Source organism: Cryptococcus depauperatus, chromosome 6, assembly GCF_001720195.1.
Source record: "Cryptococcus depauperatus CBS 7841 chromosome 6, complete sequence".
Classification (NCBI taxonomy): domain Eukaryota; kingdom Fungi; phylum Basidiomycota; class Tremellomycetes; order Tremellales; family Cryptococcaceae; genus Cryptococcus; species Cryptococcus depauperatus.
In genome coordinates, this window is record NC_089473.1 from 1 (window position 1) to 22207 (window position 22207).

The 22207-nt window shown below is 43.6% G+C and overlaps 5 protein-coding genes across 5 annotated transcripts; 2 read left to right on the plus strand and 3 right to left on the minus strand.

Annotated features, from left to right (window-relative positions):
* Positions 1 to 7231: 7231 nt before the first annotated feature.
* On the minus strand, positions 7232 to 10972 carry L203_104736 (uncharacterized protein; the record flags this gene model as incomplete). Its single annotated transcript, XM_066214114.1, has 8 exons — positions 7232 to 7410; positions 7461 to 7604; positions 7651 to 8315; positions 8364 to 8641; positions 8696 to 9383; positions 9470 to 9925; positions 9976 to 10831; positions 10894 to 10972. 8 exons carry the CDS (start codon positions 10970 to 10972, stop codon positions 7232 to 7234), a joined length of 3345 nt encoding a protein of 1114 aa, XP_066070211.1.
* A 2898-nt stretch (positions 10973 to 13870) lies between these two features.
* Positions 13871 to 14353, plus strand: L203_104737 (uncharacterized protein; the record flags this gene model as incomplete). Its single annotated transcript, XM_066214115.1, has 1 exon — positions 13871 to 14353. The coding sequence occupies one exon, from the start codon at positions 13871 to 13873 to the stop codon at positions 14351 to 14353; it is 483 nt and encodes a 160-aa protein (XP_066070212.1).
* Positions 14354 to 14984: 631 nt separating this feature from the next.
* Positions 14985 to 15795, minus strand: L203_104738 (uncharacterized protein; the record flags this gene model as incomplete). Its single annotated transcript, XM_066214116.1, has 2 exons — positions 14985 to 15591; positions 15635 to 15795. 2 exons carry the CDS (start codon positions 15793 to 15795, stop codon positions 14985 to 14987), a joined length of 768 nt encoding a protein of 255 aa, XP_066070213.1.
* Positions 15796 to 16765: 970 nt separating this feature from the next.
* On the plus strand, positions 16766 to 18847 carry L203_104739 (uncharacterized protein; the record flags this gene model as incomplete). Its single annotated transcript, XM_066214117.1, has 7 exons — positions 16766 to 16786; positions 16870 to 16949; positions 17432 to 17490; positions 17537 to 18040; positions 18090 to 18357; positions 18406 to 18701; positions 18756 to 18847. The coding sequence occupies 7 exons, from the start codon at positions 16766 to 16768 to the stop codon at positions 18845 to 18847; spliced, it is 1320 nt and encodes a 439-aa protein (XP_066070214.1).
* Positions 18848 to 19509: 662 nt separating this feature from the next.
* On the minus strand, positions 19510 to 22082 carry L203_104740 (uncharacterized protein; the record flags this gene model as incomplete). The annotated part of the gene is made up of 9 exons (XM_066214118.1): positions 19510 to 19551; positions 19598 to 19925; positions 19976 to 20102; positions 20153 to 20347; positions 20395 to 20644; positions 20691 to 20950; positions 20995 to 21147; positions 21200 to 21250; positions 21302 to 22082. 9 exons carry the CDS (start codon positions 22080 to 22082, stop codon positions 19510 to 19512), a joined length of 2187 nt encoding a protein of 728 aa, XP_066070215.1.
* Between the last annotated feature and the right edge of the window lie 125 nt (positions 22083 to 22207).

A 22207-nucleotide genomic window follows, 5' to 3' on the forward strand; every position in this document is an offset into this window, starting at 1 on the left:
TAACCCCTAACCCCTAACCCCTAACCCCCTAACCCCTAACCCCTAACCCCCTAACCCCCTAACCCCCTAACCCCTAACCCCTAACCCCCTAACCCCTAACCCCTAACCCCTAACCCCCTAACCCCCTAACCCCTAACCCCCTAACCCCCTATCATCACCTTCCATCCAACCGCCGTCTTCAGTATTCCCTTCTCCTCAAACAACTTCACCAAAAGTCCTCTCTCACCTCTTCTTCCCTCCATTCTTACCATCTCTTCCCCTTCACAAACTATCCCTATCTCATTTCTCCACCTTCCCTCCCTGTCCTTCATTACCCCAGTCCAAAATCTTGGAACAAACGGCACTGGCTCAAAGTACTTGCAAGCATTAATTCCCTCCCCATCATGAAACTTCTTCTCGTCCCGAAAGTACGCAGGCAACCAACAGTTCTCACATACTCCCACCTTGTTCCCTCTCAGTCCCTCTCTTATTTCCCTCACCTCTCCCCTTTCACTCTTCTCATCTTCCCTTTCCATCATTCTAAACTCCTCACATTCCTCACTCCCGTGTCTCTCAAGCTTCTTCAATCCAAAGCAGTATCCGCAGTACACCCCTCTTTCCCTTCCATCATTCTTCCCACCCCCTTCAATCATAAACTTCTCACACATTCCCTTCAACACTCTCATCATCCTCCACCACGTATTCATCGACCTCCTTACACACTCAGCCATCACAACCCGAGATTCTTCTTTTCTTCCTCCCACTCCCAAACCGTACACATACTTCTGTCCCAAAGATAGCTGCTCATATCTCACCCCTTCCCATTCATCTTCCCCCAAATGCTTCACTATCTTCTTCGTAGTTCTGTCTTCACCCTTCCTTCCATCTCCTGACATTGGCAGCTGCATCTCAACGCAGAACTCGCACCATTCTGCTCCCCAAATCTGACTGCAATAGTCTGATTCCCCGTCCAGGTACTCATCCAGCACCTTCCTCAAGCACATTTTCTCCCCTTGTGAAACCCACTCTTCATATGCCTTCTTGCCGGCTTTGTCGTGCTCCGTTCGGAAAGGTCGGCCAATGTTGATCAGAACGATTCGTGACACTTGTCCTCTTCTTCCTGCTCTTCCCGAGCATTGCGCAAAGTCTAGAAAGTCTTGCGGGGGTCCAAGGAAGAAAAACCATGTCCACGTTTGGAAAGTTCACCCCCGCTCCGAGCCCATTCGTACACGCCAGAAACCATATGTTGTTCTTGTCTACTTCTCCAAAATCATTCTGCACCTCTCCCAGATTATTTGAAGTCGACGTGAAACCGGTAGCTGTCATGTTTAGCTTCTCCAGCTCTTTCACAACAATCTTGGTTTCCACCTTCCGCTGACAGAATACAATCGCTTGCGACTTTGCTTTCCGATGTTGCATAAAGTATCTTGAAATATACTCGATACCTTGATGCATGTTGTTCATCGGAACGATGGAATAACTTATTCATCATCAGCTTTCTTCTCTACTTCTTACTCACATAAAGTTTCTCATCGTTGTAGCCGTCCTAAGAACCATTGCTTCTTCCAGCCAAAGCTGCTTCAACATCGTCTCTACTAAATGGGGAGGAATCGTTGCTGATACAAGTACCTTAGGTATCTCCAACCCAGCCAGTAGTTTCAGCCGGTGCATTGACCATCGGTAGCTTGCGCTCGTCAGAATAATATGCGCCTCTTCCATAACGATCCGTTTCTGCAAACATCATTATTCACATTTTTCACTCAGACTCAATTTTCACTCACGCATCTATCTTTGTATAGCCCAAGCCACCTCACAAACTCAAATGTTCCCGCTTCTTCCACAGACACTAACACAATCGCTCGCTGAGGACCTTGCATAATTGGCCCGGTCCATTCGCTGACTGCAATGCTGTACGTCTTCAGCTTGGCAAGATATTCTTCTTTTAGAGCTACCAGTGTGTTACAGTCTTGACTGTAACTATCCTTGCGGCGATGTCCGCTGATGGAGGTGGGAGGAGGTCTCGTGTATATAGTTTATAGTTGTATCTTAGTTTCTCTTTTCTTTTATATCTTTATTAATGCAAGTCCAGGAGTATTACTCTCGGCCTGTTATAAATTAAAGATCATTGCATCCAGAAACCACCTAGACCTAGCCCAAGAACCAAGTAACGAATACCTAGAACCCGAGGTTGCCAACATTTGCCAGCCTGCAACCAAGAAAGAGAAGGCCGTGACAATTTAATAAAGATATCTCACGTGCACTCTGGCAAATACTCATGCTAGACGAAGGCGGTCAAGAAAATAGATACAATCTGAGGAAGACAAACCAAATAATCTCGAAAGAAAAATCATTAATCAAGATGGAAGAAATTTCCCTAAAAGAAAATCTTGAAATGATGAAGATGTTGAAGGAGGAAATGCAGAGGATGAGGATTCAGCAAGCAGAACTGGTGGAAGAGAATAGAATGTTGAGAGCCAACAGCGTGGACGTTACGAGGACTCCGGCCCACTCATCAAATAAACGAACTGTTGAGCCGGAGCGCTTTGACGGAACGAGACCAGCGGCCTTAGCCCATTTCCTGTTCCAGTGCAGGAATGAATTCGCGCAGAACCCTGGTAACTACCTATCGGAGGAAGCAAAGGTGACCTTTGCGATATCATACTTAACCGGGGCTGCAGCAGAAGCAGCTGTTCTCTGTCTACGGGGAAATGCTTGTCCTTGGAAACATAGTTTCGACAACTTTGAAAGGTTTCTCATGGATGGTTGGGGCATTCCTATAGAAAGGTCAACTGCAAGACAACAGCTGCAGAAGATCACCCAAGGCTCTCGCACTGCAAAGGAATTCTTTACAGAGTTCGAGAAATACCGAGTAATGCTAAGCGATTACCCATTGGACGCAATTATCGGTTTCGCAGAGAATGGGTTGGAGATGGAGGTCCTGAGGAACATGGCAAGAAAGAAAAGTTGAACAGTGGACGACATTTGAAGAGTATAAGGAGGAGGCTGTACAGGCGGACGAGTACAGAAGAAAGATGGAAGAGCTTGACAAGGCAAAGAAGAGCAGATACCATGCAAGCCGTCCAGCACCAAGCAAACCGAGTACTACTGGAGTGTATACTACGCCTGCTACTATTTCCGGCGACCCGCCAGTCGAATGGATTAACGGCCAGTTATCAGCTAGTGAAAAAGAATGGCGAAGGAATAACCTTCGCTGCTTGAGATGCAGGGCGCCTGGGCATGTTGCGATTCACTGTCCTACTGCAAACAGGCCAGCTCGGCATGTGCAAATGGAAAGGAAGGAGGAGAGTGATGTAGATGTGAGTAAACGTCTTCTCTCTCATCCCAATCCCAAGCTGTCAAAAGCATCTCCCTCTAGAACCTTTGCATTGTCAAGAACTAACCGACAACCAGAAGTAAATATGCTTCTGAGTAGTGGAGGAATTGTGTACAGGAATGTTATCGCTTTGCTGGATACCGGATCAAGTGGCTGTTTCATTCAGCCTTCAAGTCAACTATTGAAGTCAGCTAAAATAGACCAGCATAAGAACAAAATCACCATGAAGTATCTTGACGGCCATACGAAACAGTTTGACAACCTCAGCTATGCTGAACTGTGGATAAAGGTACATGCAAATGAACCTGCCATCCGCCTCCAAGCAGACATTGTAGCATTCAACGGACCAGAGATGCTTTTGGGTGACGAGTTTATGGCTAAGCACGGTCTGAGAATTGATTATGACAAGCTCACTGTGACTTTTAGAGAACCCAGTTCGCGAGCTACCGGTGTAAACGCTATTAAATTAGCAAAGCATAAGTGGAAGAACTCGATGTTGAATGTAAGAAGAAGTGAAATAATAAATGCTGGAGAAAATAAGAGAAATAAAAATGAAGAGGATACAGAAATAAAAGAAATTAAGCAAGTTGTTCCTTTGCCTTACCATGAGTTCCTTGACTTGTTTCGAGAAAGCAGAAGCAAAACGCTTCCACCAGCTCGAACGATGTACGATCTGCCAATCGAATTGATCCCGGGCGCAGAAGTCAAGAAAACAGGCATTTATCCAATGTCTATTCCTGAAGAAGACTTCCTTCGTCAATGGATACAAGATGGGCTTTCTAGTGGACATTTACGAAAATCCCAGTCGCCGTATGGCTCCCCTGTATTCTTGATTCCAAAACAAGGTAAAGTACCGTACCGTGTGGTGACAGATTACAGGGCCATCAACAACAAGACAATCAAGAGCAGCTATCCGATACCTCGCTCAGATGCGCTAGTCGAACGTCTTCAAACTGGCCGCGTGTTCACAAAGCTCGACTTGAAAGGCGCATACCAACTGTTGCGCATCAGAGAGGGAGATGAGAACAAAGCTGCGTTGAAGACGAGGTACGGTACGTACGATTCTCTTGTTGTCCGAGACGGTTTGTGCAATGCTCCCGCTAGTTTTCAGTATTTTCTCAATGACATCTTCGAGGACTTATTGGATGAAGGCGTGGTTGTTTATGTGGATGACATTGTTATCTATGCAGACACAACGAAAGAGCTTACTGCCTTAGTTTACGAAGTACTACGTCGCCTGTGGGAAAATAAATTAGTGGTGAACGCTACAAAGTGTGAGTGGGAGCAGGAAGAGATAACGTTTTTAGGTCATAAGGTATCCCATGGCAAGACACATCTACCAAATGATAAAATAAAAGCAGTGGTGGACTGGCCGATTCCGAAGACAAAGAAACAATTACGAAAGTTCCTTGGGTTTTCCAGTTGGTGTCGCAGATTTATCAGAGGCTATGCTCACATTACAGGACCGCTTTCAAAGCTATTGCGCAAAGACGCAGAATGGGAATGGAGCGACGACTGTCAGAAAGCGTTCGAAACGCTAAGAGACGCGTTTGTGGCGGATCCAATAATGAAACTCTACGATAACTTACAACCAGTAATTATAGAGACGGATGCCTCTGACTGTGCGGTAGGTGCCATAGCTTTTCAATATTTCAAAAACAAAGAAACAGGCAGTGTGAACAAGCACGCAGTAGCTTATTGGTCACGCATAATGTCGGATGCTGAACGTCGGTACCCTGTAGGTGAAAAGGAACTGCTAGCAATAGTAGACTCCCTCAAAGAATGGAGAACCTGGCTATTGAGCTGCCCAGGACCTATCGAAATAATCACAGACCACAAGAACCTAGAATATTTTATGGAAAAACATCAGTTAGGACGCAGACAAGGTAGATGGCTTGATGAGCTTGCTGAGTTCAATTTTAAAATTTATTACAGACCAGGAAAGGAAAACGATGCTGCTGATGCTTTATCTCGTAGACCAGATTACCATATAGGCAAGGGTGTATCAACGGATGAAGCAACAAACCCATCTAGCTTTGCACAATTGCTACCTGCTATGGAAGACTGGAATAAGCAGAAAGAAGCGGAAAGACATATGAGAGGAGCCACGGTGAGCATGAACCAGGCTCAGAAAGATTTATCCCTACGACAAAAGATACAAGAAGGCATCTTGGTTGATGAAAAGTTGACTAAGATGCGCAACAATGGTCTACAAATGGTGGTTTATGGGCAAATCCTATCATACGATAACAATTTCATTGCTTGGACTGAGGATGGAATGCTGACGTTCAAAGATCGCATAGTGGTTCCCGACTACGAAGGCGCAAGGTTAGACATACTTCGATTGCGACATGACTCCAAGTTTACTGGCCATCCTGGAAGAGACAGGACACTGAGCATGGTAAAGAGAGATTACCACTGGGATGACATGAAACGAATGGTCTCTGAGTATGTTAAATCATGCCAGGAGTGTGCTAGACACAAACCAAGACGTCATGCTCCTTATGGACTCTTGCAACCTCTGCCAGTTCCTACTCGACCATGGTCAGAAATATCAATGGATATGATAGGGCCACTCACCAAGTCAAAAGGACACGATGCAATCCTAGTAGTAGTCGATCGTTTCTCAAAGATGGCACACTTCATTGCAGTTACTACAAATATCACATCAACAGAACTTGCCGAGCTCTTTGTACAGCACATATTCTCGAAGCATGGCGTTCCAGAGAAGGTAGTGTCTGACCGAGGTTCTGTTTTTATTTCTCAATGGTGGCGCGAGTTTGCTAAGCTTGCAGGAATGAGTAACGTATATTCGTCGCCTTACCATCCACAGACCGATGGACAAACGGAGAGGATAAACCAACACTTGGAGCAGTACTTGAGCATCTATACCTCGTATCAGATGGATGACTGGTGTAGTCTTTTACCGTGGGCAGAATTTGCTTATAACAATGCTCCTAGCCACAGCACCGGACTGTCCCCGTTTGAAGCCTTATATGGCTGTAACGTTCGATTCGACATTGACGCAATTGAAGGAAGGCTGGAAGCAGCAAAAGAGAATCAAGTGGATGTCAACACGTTTGAGCGATACAAAGGAATAGAAGAATGTATCAAACAGGCTAATGAACGGTCAACGAAGCAGTATAACAAGAAGCACTTGCCAGTGCCGAAAATGGAAATAGGAAGCGAGGTTTTTCTGAGTACCAAGAACTTGTCAACAGAACGACCTTCTGCCAAGTTGGAAGCTCGTTACATTGGACCATATAAGTTGACGGCATTCATAGGGAAAAACGCAGTGAAGCTGGACCTGCCTCCGAGTGTCAACACAAGTCCTATCGTACACGTATCTCGTATCGAGCCTGCTTACCCGAACCAGATCCCTGGCCGTGAGCAACCGCCGCCGCCGCCTGTTATTGTTAACGGTGAAGAAGAGTTCGTGGTTGAGAGAATAGTCGACTCTAGGAGAAGATGGTCGAAGCTAGAATATAGAGTCGAGTGGAAAGGATATATTGGAACTGAGCAATATGAGTGGCTGCCCTCAGAAGAGGTTCAAGAGCTTACAGCTCTAGACGAGTTCCATCGTCTGTACCCAGAGAAGCCAGGAGGACCAGAGGAAGTGTTGGAAGCTGGAAGAGGAAAAGGCGTCCGAAAAGACGGTAAAATAACTCGAGGGAAGTGTTGTAAAGTAAACGATGTGTACTGATAAGTTCATCGCACAGGAGTGCTTCATTTTTCGGTTGGAGAAAGTCAGACTGTTACAGTCTTGACTGTAACTATCCTTGCGGCGATGTCCGCTGATGGAGGTGGGAGGAGGTCTCGTGTATATAGTTTATAGTTGTATCTTAGTTTCTCTTTTCTTTTATATCTTTATTAATGCAAGTCCAGGAGTATTACTCTCGGCCTGTTATAAATTAAAGATCATTGCATCCAGAAACCACCTAGACCTAGCCCAAGAACCAAGTAACGAATACCTAGAACCCGAGGTTGCCAACATTTGCCAGCCTGCAACCAAGAAAGAGAAGGCCGTGACACAGTGGCACAATCACCACAGTAAACCCATTCGATTCCAGCAACGCCGGTAAGGCCCATGTCAACGTCTTCCCTACCGTCGTTGGCCCCACAATGAAGCAGTTTTCTTTCGTCGTACTAATCATACGAGCCGCTTTTTCTTGAAACCGATTTTTCCATCTTGCTTGCTCTCCAAAAACAACAAATAATGCTTCTTTCACGTCTTGAATTTGTTCTGGACCGTCAGCCGATTGACTTTCAGGAGATGCAATCCTTGGTCTCTCTACTTTGCTATAAGCCAAAGCTAACTTTGTCATTCAATTACTCACTCCTTGGTTTGTCAACATTGTCCTCTCTGTTTTTTTCTTGATTTGTTTCTTGATTTGTTTCTTGATTTATGTCTTGATTTATGTCTTGATTTATGTCTTGATTTACGTCTTGATATATTCCTTCATTTGTTTCTTGATTTATGTCTTCATTCACTTCTTCATCCATCCCTTCATTCATCCCTTCGTTCATCCCTTCATTTAATTCCCCATCTCCCTCTCCATCCGCTCTAGATCGTCCCCTAATCCGGTCCAACACTGAGTTTTGTAATCGATCAGACTGCCGCTCAGTCAAAAGCATCTTCACATCCTCTATCGTCTTTTCAAGCTGGTCAATTTTCAGATGGAGGCCCAAGAATTCTTCGTTATTTGAGCGTGCTTCATTTACCTTGAGCCGTTGCACATGTTTTTCCCATTCTTCGTCTTCTTCGTTCATCTTTCCTTGTCCCACCGGTGGATCTTCAATGCCCCATATACGTTGATACTTTTGAGAACATTGGCCAAAACTCAGAAAGATGTCACTAGTTGTTTTGCTTGCTTGCTCATCCATCCTAGCATAGAAGGCTCTTGCCATGGCCGCCGAATGACCAGATTGCTCGTGGCTGAAATTCACTAGCTCATTTTCATCGTTCTCTTGCGTTTTTTCCTCTTGGTCGTCATCAAGTAAACTACCGTTCTTGTTTAGTCAATTTCGCTTGATTTCAAAAGCTACTCACATCACATTGAATTCTTCTGTGATTGCGGCAATAGCATGTCTCCATACTTGAGGATAGAACGAATGCTCCAGTTCTAACGCAAGAGTGTTGAAAAAGATAGAGGAAAACTCGTTCTCTAGAATTCTTTTTCCATTGGCTACCCATAGATATGTCTCTTGGATGGCGCGGCCAGCTTGATCCCCAAGCACATGTAAAAAGAAAAGCTCCATGGGCCGTATATACCCAAGGTATAGTACCATTATGTTTCCCAGCTCAATAGGCAACATTCGAGCAACCCACTGTCGTTCTTATGTCAGCGATTAACTCGATAATCCATTTAAAAAACCATTTACCTTTTCTTTTTCCGTTATTGCTTGACTTTTGTCGTACCGAGTTACGAGAAATACATGACCAGAGACATAAAAAACGTTCCTCGGACCGAACGCATTGTTTTTCACCTTCATACCTACAAGCTCTGGCCTTCGTGGGACTCCGCCATATAGAATGTGGCATAAAGTCATGAGGAGACGTAGAAAAGAAGCGGCCTTTTCCAGCCATCGTCGGAGCTCAGCTTGGTTATAGTGTACGATTGAGCCTTGAACACTGTCCACGAATTTATTGGATAGCTGTTCCGACTTGAATACTTGCTGGATCAACTGGTGTTTTGAATTCTTGAACCATTTTTTATTTCTTTCGTCGGTAAGAAAATTATAAGTAAAAGCAGTATTATTGATATCATCATACACCTTTTCTTGATTACCAGGAATTGGGAATAACTTGAGATCGAATCCCATTAAAATCTCCTCTTCAAGTTCACTGTGGAGACAGTCAAGCAGATTGTGAATTGCATTTTTCATCGTAGGAAGGTGAATATGCTTATCATCGATCACCAAAGTGTGGTGTCGAGCATCCTCCCATCTAGCGTTGCGCCGCAATCTCTCCGAATAAGCAATCGCAGTCACTTTGTCTCGCACGAATAAAATCTGGCCAAAAGGTCCTTGCCTGTTTCGCCAAAGAACTTGCAACTTATCATTACATAACCTAAGATTTATCAGCACAAGTCTTTTCTCTTTCTTTTTGTTTTTCTTTGAATTTGATTAGAAGCGTTAATAATATACAACACTCACTTCTCATATTCCATCTCATCAAGTTCTTCCCGCCCAACAGTCTTCTTGATCTCTGTCCAGACAACGGCTCGGAAAACCCACTGGATCCTTGCAAGTTTGGGCGAAATCAAATGGCATCTTTCAAACGCGCCATCCTCTTGTAAACACAAAAGTACCAAGAAATGGTACAATGCGTAACGCCAAGGGTCTCTTACAAAGCTTGCCCCTTGTGATTCGAGCAGCGAATAGGCGAGCTTATGCAAATACTCAGATAGTGCCTCGGTGTCCCCATCCGTCTGACACATCACATCAATTCGTCTAATCCATTCGGCTTGCTGTTCCTGCAAGGGAAGAGGATAAATTGCGGGGCGATGTTGGACGGTACGGATAAGGAACAGAACGAGTCGAAAGAAGATGGTAGCGTAGTTGTTGAGAGTGGCCTCTTTCTTGAGCGATCTCAATGTCTTGCTCTCATCTCTGTATCTTGCATCAGTATCTGGCAAGAAAGGTCGAGAAAAAGGACCAACTTGGTGACTCGTTCTCCTTCGAAACAAAGCCTCTTCAGCAAGTATGCATCCGTATATCCCGCCAAGTTGTTGTTGACGTTATTGAAATATTCTCGAATCACTGGGTACAGTGTCCGTTTGAAATAAATCGGTTCATGCGACCGGGGTGTGCTGACAAGGGAATAGAGGAGCTGTATATCTTTTTGGTAGTGGAACACCATATCCCATGAGAAAGCCATGAGGAGCGGACTCTGCTCTCTGCGGTCAGAGACTTGTCCCAACTGTCGTTCGAGGGATGATGATGGCATGCTCCATACTTGGGCTGTAACAAGACTTGATAATGAATGTAAGTTGGGATTGGAACTCGTCGCCTGGTTGGAAACAGCAAAGTATACCTGCTTTTTTCCATAAGGATAGAAGGATTGTAGTTTGCATTCAACGACCTCGTTCGCATAATCTTCTGCTCTATGATGTATCTTCCAATGTTTTTTCATCATCACCATTCCCTTGGTGCCATAAGGGCATGTCGGGCAATAATAGCCATCGTACATTGCCAGTCCTGGTACGGCAGGAAGCAAGGACCGATCGCTGAACATGGGTATCCTCGGATTCTCATCTAAATGCGGTGGATGGATCGCTTTGATTTGCTCAAGAATATCCGACTCAGCTTCGGTATGTTTCACCCGATGACAACGTCCAGTCGTGTGCTTCACAATGTTCTCAAATTTGGTACAGTGGTTATTTTCATAGGTGAATGGAGCACGCTTGAACTGGCATTTAGCGCATCTAAATACTTTGAACGTTGCGTTGTATTCGAATCCTAGTTTTCTCAACAGCTCTGACGTTTCCCAATGTGACACATAGTCTTCTGCTTGTTCTATACAAGCCCTGGTTGTCAGCTCGCTTTCGTTGTTTCCAGTGGGAGGTATAAACAATCACCATTCGTCTTGAAAAAGTATCCAGAACCAGAGTTGGGAATCGCCGTGGCCTGCGCCGAGTCAAAAACAGTAGCACTCATTGTCTTTCCTTGTTCGTTTCGTTGAAATTTAAATGCAAAGAATAGTAAGGTATATGATATGGCGAGGAGCGTGTTCTTTATTTATCTATCTTCTTGCTGTCCTCTCAAACTTTTAGAATACCGTCCTTGGAATGATCCGTATTCTTCATACGCAGATCCCAAAAAGGGCACACCCTAGTAAAATTTTATTCATATATGTAGACTAGAATAGTCCTGGGATAGTTCTTTGCCATTAACATTGCTAAGTTCTATCCCAGAACGTAATACATAAAACTTGTTCTGTCATTTGTGGTGTATATATTGCATGTATATAGTATATATATGGTAAAGCATTAATTGAAGAAGCGCGAGTGAAACGATCACGTAACGTGGTAGATAGATGCCAGCGCTTTACTTGGACAATACGCACACCAGCGCGAGTTTTGTTCACCCGCGAATTTCTAATTCACCTGCCAGTTTCTAATCCTTCACCCGCGAGTTTCTAATTCACTTGCCAGTTTCTAATCCCTCACCTGTCACTGTTTCTAATCGTCCCATGTCTTCCCTCAACCCAAGCCACAATCTATCCATCCATGCACAAAAATAGCACCAGTCGATGCGCATTATCTCATAGCATCCAACCCCGCCATCCATTCAGGCTTTTTCACATGCATTAAAATCTTCTATCGAAACGAATTAAAAAAAGCATCAAAAAATAAATCGATGGAACAGGATATTCCGTGCCTGAGCTGAAAACCAACCCGTCGAACCCCTACGTTTTGCCCTGTGACACCCTCTTTATTTCATCTATGCATGCAGCCTTTTTTAACAAGCATTCGATAGAGAAGAAGCAGCGCTACAATCCCAGCTTAGGACACACCACCCAGAACTCGCTCCAAGCCACCTATTTCTTCCGAATCAGCCATCCTTCAAATTCCCGACTTTGAAGCCTCCACTTTTTCCATACAAAAAACCCAAACTCATCGACGTATTACAATTTCCCGAATAGTAGAAAACATTGAAACATTTCGTTGCCCACTGTATATCAAGCATGCTTACAAGCTTGCCCTTCTTCTTTAGTGATGTATCATATGTCTTCCTCTACAATATAACTATTCCAATCTTATCAACAGTGTACGGTCAGAGACACTTATTCCTTCTTCTCCTTATCGATTGCCTTCCACGACACTCGATTCTTGACATGGAGGCTGGTGTATATAGTTTACATTACTTGTATCTTTGTTCTTTTCTTTATATTTCTATTAATGCAAGTTCTTGAGCTTTAACTACTCAGGCCTGTAATAGAATAAACCTAGACAACTGCATCACCTAGAAAACCTAGACAACCGAGAAAACCTAGAAACCTAGAAAACCTAGAAACCTAGAAAACCTTGAATAACCCACCAACCTGCGCTACAGAGAAATTGGGACAGGCCGTAACAACTTGGCCCTCTGGTGAGGGAAGTCAGACTGTTACAGTCTGTAACAACAGTATATAGGCAGTGCATAAGTTGACCAATTGAGCAGGTCAACAATCCCTTTTGGGTTAATTGATGCACTGGTTAATACCGTAATAACCAGCCGAAGATCTTGCGACTGCGAAGAGGAAAAGGCGTCCGAAAAGACGATAAAATAATACGAGGGAAGTGTTGTGAAGTACAAAATGTGAATTGATATGTCCATCGCACAGGAGTGCTCTATTTTTTCGGGTTGGAGAAAGTCAGACTGTTACAGTCCTACTGTAACCCCTACGGAGATGGAGGGATGTCCGACGGTGGAGAGTGTGTACATAGTTAATTGTATCTTAGCTTTCTCCTTTTCTTTATAATTATATTAATGCAAGTTCTGGAGTACTTCGCTCTACGCCTGCACGTTATATAATAATACATTGATATACAAGTCCAAAACCAAGAACCCAGACCCTAGAATCGAGAACCCAAGAATCTAGATGTGATGAATAGCCAAACTAAGTTAAGTATTTTCTCTTAATAACGATTAATATCTAACGGAACCTTTGTGTATAACTGTAACTGAACGGCAATCCTTCTATCCTGTACACACAACCCCTTCCTACATTGTATTACTACTTAGTTCATCGAGCACAGCTTACATAGAATATATAAGTAGCTAGTATTGTATTTACTTCTTCTTTAGTGATGTATCAAACGTCTCTTTATACATCTCATTCTCCAAATCAATCCTCTTATCCATCCATCTCTATCTATCTATCGGTAGAAACAGTCAGAGACACATATCTCTATCTCCTTCTGGCTATCCAAACAGCCAGACTCTGACACTAGAACCAGCTTTCACATCCTAAACGATTATCCAACCTGCACGTAAATAAGCAGGAAGCAAGGCGGTAACAATGTAGCATAGTTCCATAAACATTCATGTTTATAGTTTACTTTATTACATGCAATATCTATAAACGGAGTCAAATCCTTGACAGTACAATAGATACCTCGTGTTACTCATCACGTGACTTAGTAGATAAATCACTTTTGCTTTTGCTCCATCATCTTACTCATCACCTTACAGCTCAACACCGTAAGTACCTACCATCGTCCTCCTGTTCCGGATTCCAAGGCCTTCGGCGACGAGATTGTAACTCCCATCGGCAGGGCTGAATACGGAATTTGAAGGGTTCCGTCGGGAGAGAGGCGTTTCTCCCTTTCATGCTTCAGACTTCTTTCAAAAATTGCACCCAGACTGTCTTTGTCTTTTGTAGCATGCCTTCCTCTTTCCAGCATGCCTTCGTCTTTTTCTTGGTTGGAAGAAGGGATTGTAGGGTACCTGGAGGTGACAGTGGGTATGCGCGAGGACATATAAAGCACAATGTGTAATGTGTAGTGTTGTGCTCCAGAAAGTAGCTCAACGAACAAGATGGCGACGGAAGGCAGCAACACAACCTCCAGCATGAACAAGCTAAATAGTCTTATTCAAAGCGTCACCCTACAATCCTTCGGAGATGAGCAAGGGAACAAGCCAACGTACATCATCGGCCAGGGACTTAAGGGAGGAACATCGCTACATCAATCCTCAGAAGGTCCTCATCTGATTTCTTCCATAGTGGGACCTGTTCATTTTTACCACGACTCAAAGTCAACCGTTATGAACAGAGACACCCGCGAGGCTATGACTGACTTTGAACAGAGGTGGAAAGAGGAGTATAAGAAAAAGCTTGATTCTGAACCCTACAGAACTCTCTATTCAAACCAGAGCGAATGCCTGCAGTTAGGGACTAAGCTCGCTACAGAAGCAGCAGAAGAAGCCTATCGTGCATCTAATGCACGAGGCCGTATATCTGTTAAGATCGTGGATCTTAAAAGATTCAAGGACGAGGGGGGGGAGGAGTTTATCGTTGGTAATCATGAGGTTGACCGATGGCAAAAACGGTAACAACAGAGGGTAAAGAGGAATGCATCGTTTTTGTTGCATTTGGTGTACGTAAGATTGAGAAGATATATAGAGCTGGTATGATATCAAATCATAGACAAGATAGAATTGCAAAGATGAATGGGAAAAGTGACCCAACTGTAACGAATAATAGTAATAATTACAATCCACGCTCACTGTGATACTCTGGGTATTTCAGGGGATATAGCCAACAAATAATGATGCAATTGCTTGCATCATTGTGAACTTTTTGGTTCAATGCATGTTATCTAATTATTGGTATTTAATTCATGATACTCTGAACTGAAAGGTCACAATAATGTATTAGGAGTTGCACTACTATTTATTGCCTATATTCCCTCTCATCATTCCAAGATTATGACAGATTGATAATTCCCCAAGGAATAAATCTTGATAGCTGTCTTCATCTATTTGAGATAGATTTTCCTAGATAAGCTAATCGTCCCAAGGACTCCCAAACCAAGTCCAAGATTAACCTCGCTCCTGACAATTAGTTCCACGTCACAAGTAAAGTTTACTTTGTAAATTTTCATCTTTTTTATTCTTACTGCTTTACATACATGTACATATATATATACAACCTACTTCTAACAGCCATGCTATCTCGTATAAGCTACACGCCTGCCGCTGTCATTTTCGACCTCACAGCCTGCAGCACCTCCTCTGCTGATTTGTATTCAAGATCCCAGCATCCCTTGATCACATCCCCACCATCCAGGCCGGACACATCTGGGAATTTTCTCTGCCTAAGCAGCTCGACCACTCGGTGATAAAAATCAAAATAATCTTCTGTAGAGGCCCATTTCGGCGGGCGGTTCAGGAAGGGCCAATATCCTGTCAGAATGGCGTAAAAGATGGACCCGAGACTGAAGATATCGGTTGCTGGCGTCGACTCGGATCCCATCTGGGGGTCACCAAACGGGACATCTGGCAGGTGTCCACCATCCAAGTCGAATTCGGCGCAAAACGATCCACCAAAGTCGCAGAGCCAAATACCGGCAAACGGCTGAGGGGCTTGGTGCACCAAAAAGTTCTCTGGTCGCAGATCCGAGTGTATCACGCCCTTGCTGTGCAAATGCACGATGGCTTCCGTCGCTTGCTCCCACAAATTCCAACAATGGGGAGTGGACAGTGTTGCGTGTTTCGTGTCAATGTAGGTCTGCAGATCCCCAAGAGGGGCATGAGCAAGAAGGATGCCAGAGGGATGAGGTCCGAGATAGCTGGTGAAACAGTTAACTCCTGACCGCAAAGGGATGCACGAACGGAATGATCCTGGGATGCTTGCCCAGTCTTTCCAGAAGTTGCTGCTCCATATAGAGGGCTGCTTGGTTTTTCGACAAGTTTCGACGAGGCGTCTTGACAACCGTTCCCGGACTGACGAGAAAGAAGGCTGAGGTGGAACCAAAGTAGGGTAGGGGTTCCATCCTGTGATGTGCAGGTGCTGGTTTTGAGTCTGGACATGCAAGTGAAAGTTGAATGAGAGAAACAGTCGTGAATATGGATTTTGAGCAACTATTGGACTATTATCACGTGACTTTTGTTCATTGTTGCCCATTTTAGCCAACAATATTCATGTAAGTGCATCACCCTATATCACTCTTATGGAAGCGCTGTGGCGATCTCCGCTGTGTTATGTAGCTTGTTACAGGTCTGGCTCTGTGGATTATATTATTCAACCCGGAACACAAGCGTTTCCCGAGCAGTAGCAGAGGATATATAAGGAGGAATATTGTAATCTATGTTTCCTTTAGATACTTCATTTCGATGCATAACCAATGCTAGATTTGCCGTATTACGAACACCCGTTGGTATATTAGCTAGACATACAATATACCAACACAAACGCAGAGTGGCACAACAGATGCCTTCAAGGATAATCGGAGATAGGCGGGAATATATGAAGAATACGCATGAGAGTGACTGGCACGCCTAATCATATAGCTCGTAGATTAGCCCTGAAGATAATCTCATTCCCTTCGTCGTATACTCTTATATGCTATCTATATAACGGCGTCAAACCCTTAACAGAAAGGCAAAAGCACTTGCAAGGATAGAATGGCGTGCTTACGTAATATTCAGTGCTGTTGCATGCGAATTGGAGATGAATGAGTATGAGTATAGGGTATAGAGTATGATAACAGATCATAATTCATCTGGCATATCGTAGCTGACTGCTTTCAAACAATGGTTTTCCACTTGTGGTTTCCATCATAAACGCCCTCCCAATATGGAAATCATGACCTTTTCGCAAGGATAGATGGTTCGCGATGAGAGCATTAGAAATGCCAGGCATCAACCATAGTAGTGTCTGAAACGTAGAAGTTGTGATTAACCAATTTAAGCGTAACAAATGAACATGGAGATTTATGCAAGTGCGAGAGAATTGGACAGCACATGAGCACTCAGAAACAAAGGGTCAGCAAAGGGACTGCCATAGTTCTAGTTCATTGACTTCATGTCCACTGCAACGTCACTCTGCAGCTGACAAGACCATGTAGGTGCACAGCTATTCAAGACGAAAGAAAATTTCAATAACAGCGATTGAGAATTCCAGTGTTCGCTATGAGCGCAGTGAAAAGTAAGCGGAATCGGACCCAAGTCTACCACCTGGCTGGAGAGGATCTTTGAAGGTATTTTCAATTGGAATCAGTGACCAAAAGTATAGTTATCGGATATGTTTTTGCTTTGTGAATGGCTCTCCCGTCACGAGCACGACAAGCAAGGTTGAGATGGCGAGCGGCCACGAATTGAGCAGTCTTTCAGGTATTCAGCAGTTATGAAGGTCGATAGGCGCAAAACAATTTTGAAGTTGAGGATCATATATTCAAATAAGAGAGCCTTTCAGTGGATAACTTGATAATAATGTGCGAAATTAAAACATATAAATAGAACGTAGAAAAAGCAGATGTAGTTTCTTCGGATTAAGAACCAACTTTTATTGAAGGACGACAAACGGAACCAAATCCAACTTCAAGTAGAATATTTCCGTCGTTCCTTTCTTGTTCGCATTTTACTTCTATCCTGGCAGTTTTTGTGGATAAACCAATTCATTTTTATCAGAAACATCCAGAGACCGGAAACAATCAGCCATTTCGTCAAGAAGGATACAGATGGCTCAGGTAATACCACTTTCAAAAAGCCAGAACGCCCTTCACTCTTCTTTAGGCTCACGATCACCCCTCTCCGCATCAGGTTCTTCTCCCACTGTGGCATCGGCTAAGGGCCCATTAATAGACAAAGAAAATCCGCTAGTAGAAAAGAACAGAATCATGTCGACTGGGACATCAAGGGAAAGAGCTGTTACCAATGGGAATGCTGTGGAGAGGGCCAACGGGGTTGATCAAGTGCGGAGCGATGCCTCTCTTTCGGCTGAACCAATCAGCTATGCGAAAGCTCGAAAAGATCCTTCGCGTATTGTCCGGCCCCCAAGCTCATCGTCAAGCGCTCCGCATCTCACGACTATTGCCGACCCAGATGGAACAGCTGTCCGTGATGACTCTTATCCACCTCCTGCGCCATCCACTTTAATGGGCAAAGGTGAGAAGCCATTGATGCCTGCTGCAAGGAGAAGGAGAAGTAGCAGCGTCAAACGAAAACTTAGTCCTGGAGCTATGCCAACAAAGGTCGTGGACTGGGAAATTCCACGCAAGACTTTTCATTCTTCTATTGGTAAGCATTTATGGAGCGACGAAGGTAATTATGACTAACGATATAATAGGCTTTTTGACTCTTTATTTAAATTACTTGAATCCTCGCTCACTTTCTCAACTTATTTCAACGCTTACCGTTCTGCTGGTTGGTATCTCATTAACGGACTACTTTCGTCTCAAGTATCCAACCTTTGCCGATGTATGGGAACTGGCTGTTGGGTTCTTGATGAGGGAGAGTGAGAGAGACAAAGTAAATGGCGTTGTTTGGTATCTGTTAGGTGTCATCTGGGTGCTTTCATTGTACCCACGGGATGTAGCCGTGGTTTCAATTTTAATGTATGTTTCTCTTTGTTGGCATTTCTCCACGCTTATCTACGTTTCAAGTCTTTCATGGTCGGATACAACAGCTTCTACTATCGGTCGTCTTTGGGGCAGATACACGCCGCCTCTTCCGTCTCATTTTTTGGGTATTAAGTTTCTTCCTTTTGCTCCTCGAAAATCTCTTGCAGGGTTTTTGGCAGCGACTGTGACTGGATATCTCATTTGTATTGGTTTTTGGTGGTCTGGAAGCAATGGAAGGTGGATAGTATTAGATATGCAGGGTTATAGGCCTTGGCAATGGGGGCTTTGGGCAACAGGAGGCGTTGTTGGTGTAGGAGGAGCAATTGTTGAAGCTCTAGGTAATCAATTTTCTAGAAAAGCAGAGAATTGATGCTGATGACCTACGTTCCCAGATCTGGGTATTGACGATAATTTGACACTTCCCATATTATCTGGAGCAATTATCTGGGTTTGGCTGGCTGGGACCAATTGGCTTTTAGCATGAAGGCTGAATTCGCACACGAGTCTGGCTGTGTTATGACTTATTTCCACTCTCTTGGAATCCACCAGTCCCTTGTGGCCTGCTTTTATTATATATTCTAATATATTTAGAGGCAAACAAGCGATCAGCGTTTCCAATTACATCTTAGTGAAATTATAGCTACCCCTACGATTCTACAGTAGCAAAAACCGAATCTTTCCATTTGTTACGAGCCATCTTACCAATTTATCTTCATTTTTTTTCTTTTAGTCTCATTTTCAGAGGATCGACAAACTGGCGACGTTGGACTTTGCTTACTATTTTTTTGTTTTGCTATCTCCATTGATTTTCAGTACAACATATAATCTTGACTTTGGATTCTATTAATTAGTTTCTACGGCTGTGACGAAAGTGGAAGATTTGGATTAGATATCTTATGAACCGTAGAGCTTGCAATACCCCTTTTGCTTTCAATCGGATATGTGTATGGATTTCATACATAAGTAGCAACTTTTACTGTCTTTGCAGCTATTTCAGTATTCCTTGAGACGGAATAAATGATAATACATGCCCTCGTTACAACATTATATGAATCGATTGACAGCACTAATATGTTGCTTATGGGCTCAAAATCCCTTGCGAATTTGAATTTGAATTAGTTGTTAAATTAAATATCTAATATCTTGTTACATTGGCGGTAAACTTCGTTTACACAGAGGGCATGTCGTCTATGGGTCGTCAATATGGTCTGAAAACAAATATCAAACAACCCACTTTGACACTCATCCACTGAGCCAAGCAATGCGTGTGGAAAATATGCCCACATGGGGCGATTGCATGTATTTTTCTTCCTGCAACCGTCCCTACACCTACACTTACACCGCCCAATAACCTCTCCATATCTTCTGACGTCTTTCTATGTCTATCTAAAGTTGAAGAGGATGGAAGAGGGTAATGGTGGGACGCATACACATCAACAGTCTCGAAACAGATGGAGCAAGTCGTTTCTGACGATGAGTAGGACAAAGGGTTTTCTGGATCTGGAAAAGGGAGAGATGGATGATAATTGTATTGTTCGGGAGGAGACAGCGACTTTGGAAGACTACGAGTATGGCTTAAACGGATATGTAAGTGATCAAAGATTAAGCTTACAAAAAAGCAGGACTCCATATTTCTTGCAACCACATCCAACCAACTTGGATGATTTGCCAAAGGACGAGGCCCCATATCCATGGTTTTTCATCAATAAAAAATACATTGTCAGTATAAGCAAACGCGTCTAGACGAAAATTAGTATTATCAAACATTAAGCGCGAGAGATAGACTTGCAAAGAGGAAGAACGAGCCTGCTTGCACTTGTACCCAAGATAAATCCCCAATTTAAAGCACGTGAATGTCCTCGACGAGCATTTCGCCATATTTGGGGAATCCAAAAAGAGTAGAGAATTGTGAATACAAAAGGGAGAAGTGGAGGAGTAAATAGAAGGGGAAGAACGGAAAATATCAAGAGGGTGATTAAGAGCCCTGTGTTTCCAATGAGTCGGGTTAGTAGAACGATAGGATGTATTTACATTTTAAAGCAGGTGCTGCTCTCAAAGCGGTATTCAGGCTGCTGCCTGCATCACTCAGAGCTCTTCTGATCCTCTCTCCAGTGCTTGTTTGTTGGTTGTTTTCTGTAGCAGTCACTGTCGCTGTGGAGAATGTTGAGGGTTGAGCGTTGTTGATAGAAGTTTCTGTATAGTTGGGGGACTGAGTTGAAAAAGGTTGAATTGATGACGAGCGCTCGGGAGCTTGAATTCTATGCAGCAAAATCACATATCTCTTTTTAATGTGAGCAATAAGCGGCGTGAAGAAACATATGACACACCGGTCCAAATACCACTGCACCGCAAAAAGCTAAAAATCCGACGACAAAAAAACCGAGTCCTCTTTCCTGTCCTGCCGACGATGATCCTTGTACAATGCCCAAAACGACGTTGAGAGAAAAGACATACGAGTCCGAGATAGACATGATAAGGATAGTGTAGAGTGATACTTTGGAAAGCGTCGATGGTGTTCGAGTAGATTCCATTTGATAAACGAGAAGGAGGAGGAGGACGAGTGAGGAAAGAGTGGAAACGAATGTATCTGTGGGTGTTGGTGCGCGCTTAATATAAACAAGACGGACATACAGTAATTACTTTTACTCCAAAACTCTGTTACACTCATTCCCCTACCTCCTTCTACTCCTAATGCCCAACCGCATTCATCTGCCAAGAGCAAGCCTCCCATTCCCTTCCCTACTTGCCAATATTGCGGAGGAACAGGAAGGCTCGCAAGAATACCTGTTGGATGTTCAGTTTCGAATATATAGTCATCAAGAGCGTGTTCATTAACAGATAACGGGAGAGGAGGTAAAGCGAGATGAATCAGGAGAGAACAAGATGTCTGATCGTTGGTTTCTAGATGTTAGTGTTGCAATGTGGAAAAAAAACTTACCATCTGGTTGATGATCTGCCACCATAAAATTGGCTTCTTGCACCTTGACTTGATGTTGCAGCTCTCTGAGAACAATTTCTTTGGTCTGGTTTTGAATTTCTTCACTGTGGGAATGCCACAAGCTGGGTAGTCTTCTAATATCAACCCGCATCCCTGTAGGAAGTCCGTAAATGTTGTAGATTCCAGTTGGTATATGATGTAGGCCATAGAAATCGTATGTGAGGGAGTTTTGAGCAAAAATAGATATTGAAGGAGAAAAGAGAATGACTGAACCTTTTACCCATGACCAATTGGAGAAGTCTTGCAGAGTTGATATTTTGGATACTGGTCTTTCTTTGATATTGAAGTCTGCGCGATGTGTGCGTGCCCAGTCCCATTGACCTATGAGGGTAGCATTGGTGCTATTGAGTACTGGAGTTGACACGTTGGAGAAGAACGGAGACGCATTGTCGTGCGTAGTGAGATTCAGTGGATGAACCTTTGAGTGTCTGTGGAATCCAGTCAAGTTGTGATAGAAAGCCAAGTGTGTTGGATGATTGTATGTTGGCGGGAGTAACTCTTTTGGAGCAATCGCTGGCGGCGGCGGTTCTGTGTAATTGGTTGTAGTGTTGTGAATCCATGCCTGCCATTCATCTCTAATTTTTCTATTCCATTGTAGCTCATTCACCGCTGAACTTGTCTCTACAGGTGAGTTGTTGTTTCCCGACATGAAAAAGAAAAATGCTGCCAGAAAAAGGATAGACCCCATCGAGGGACGTCTATTAGGGGACGCTTCAGCCATAGACGAATTTTGATAGATGTGTAGTTGAGAAATGATATTAGGAAATATATGTGGTAGATTACAAAATAATGAAGCCGCTCGCAAGATGATTACGTAATGCCCAGTGGTTGTCACTTTTACCTCAT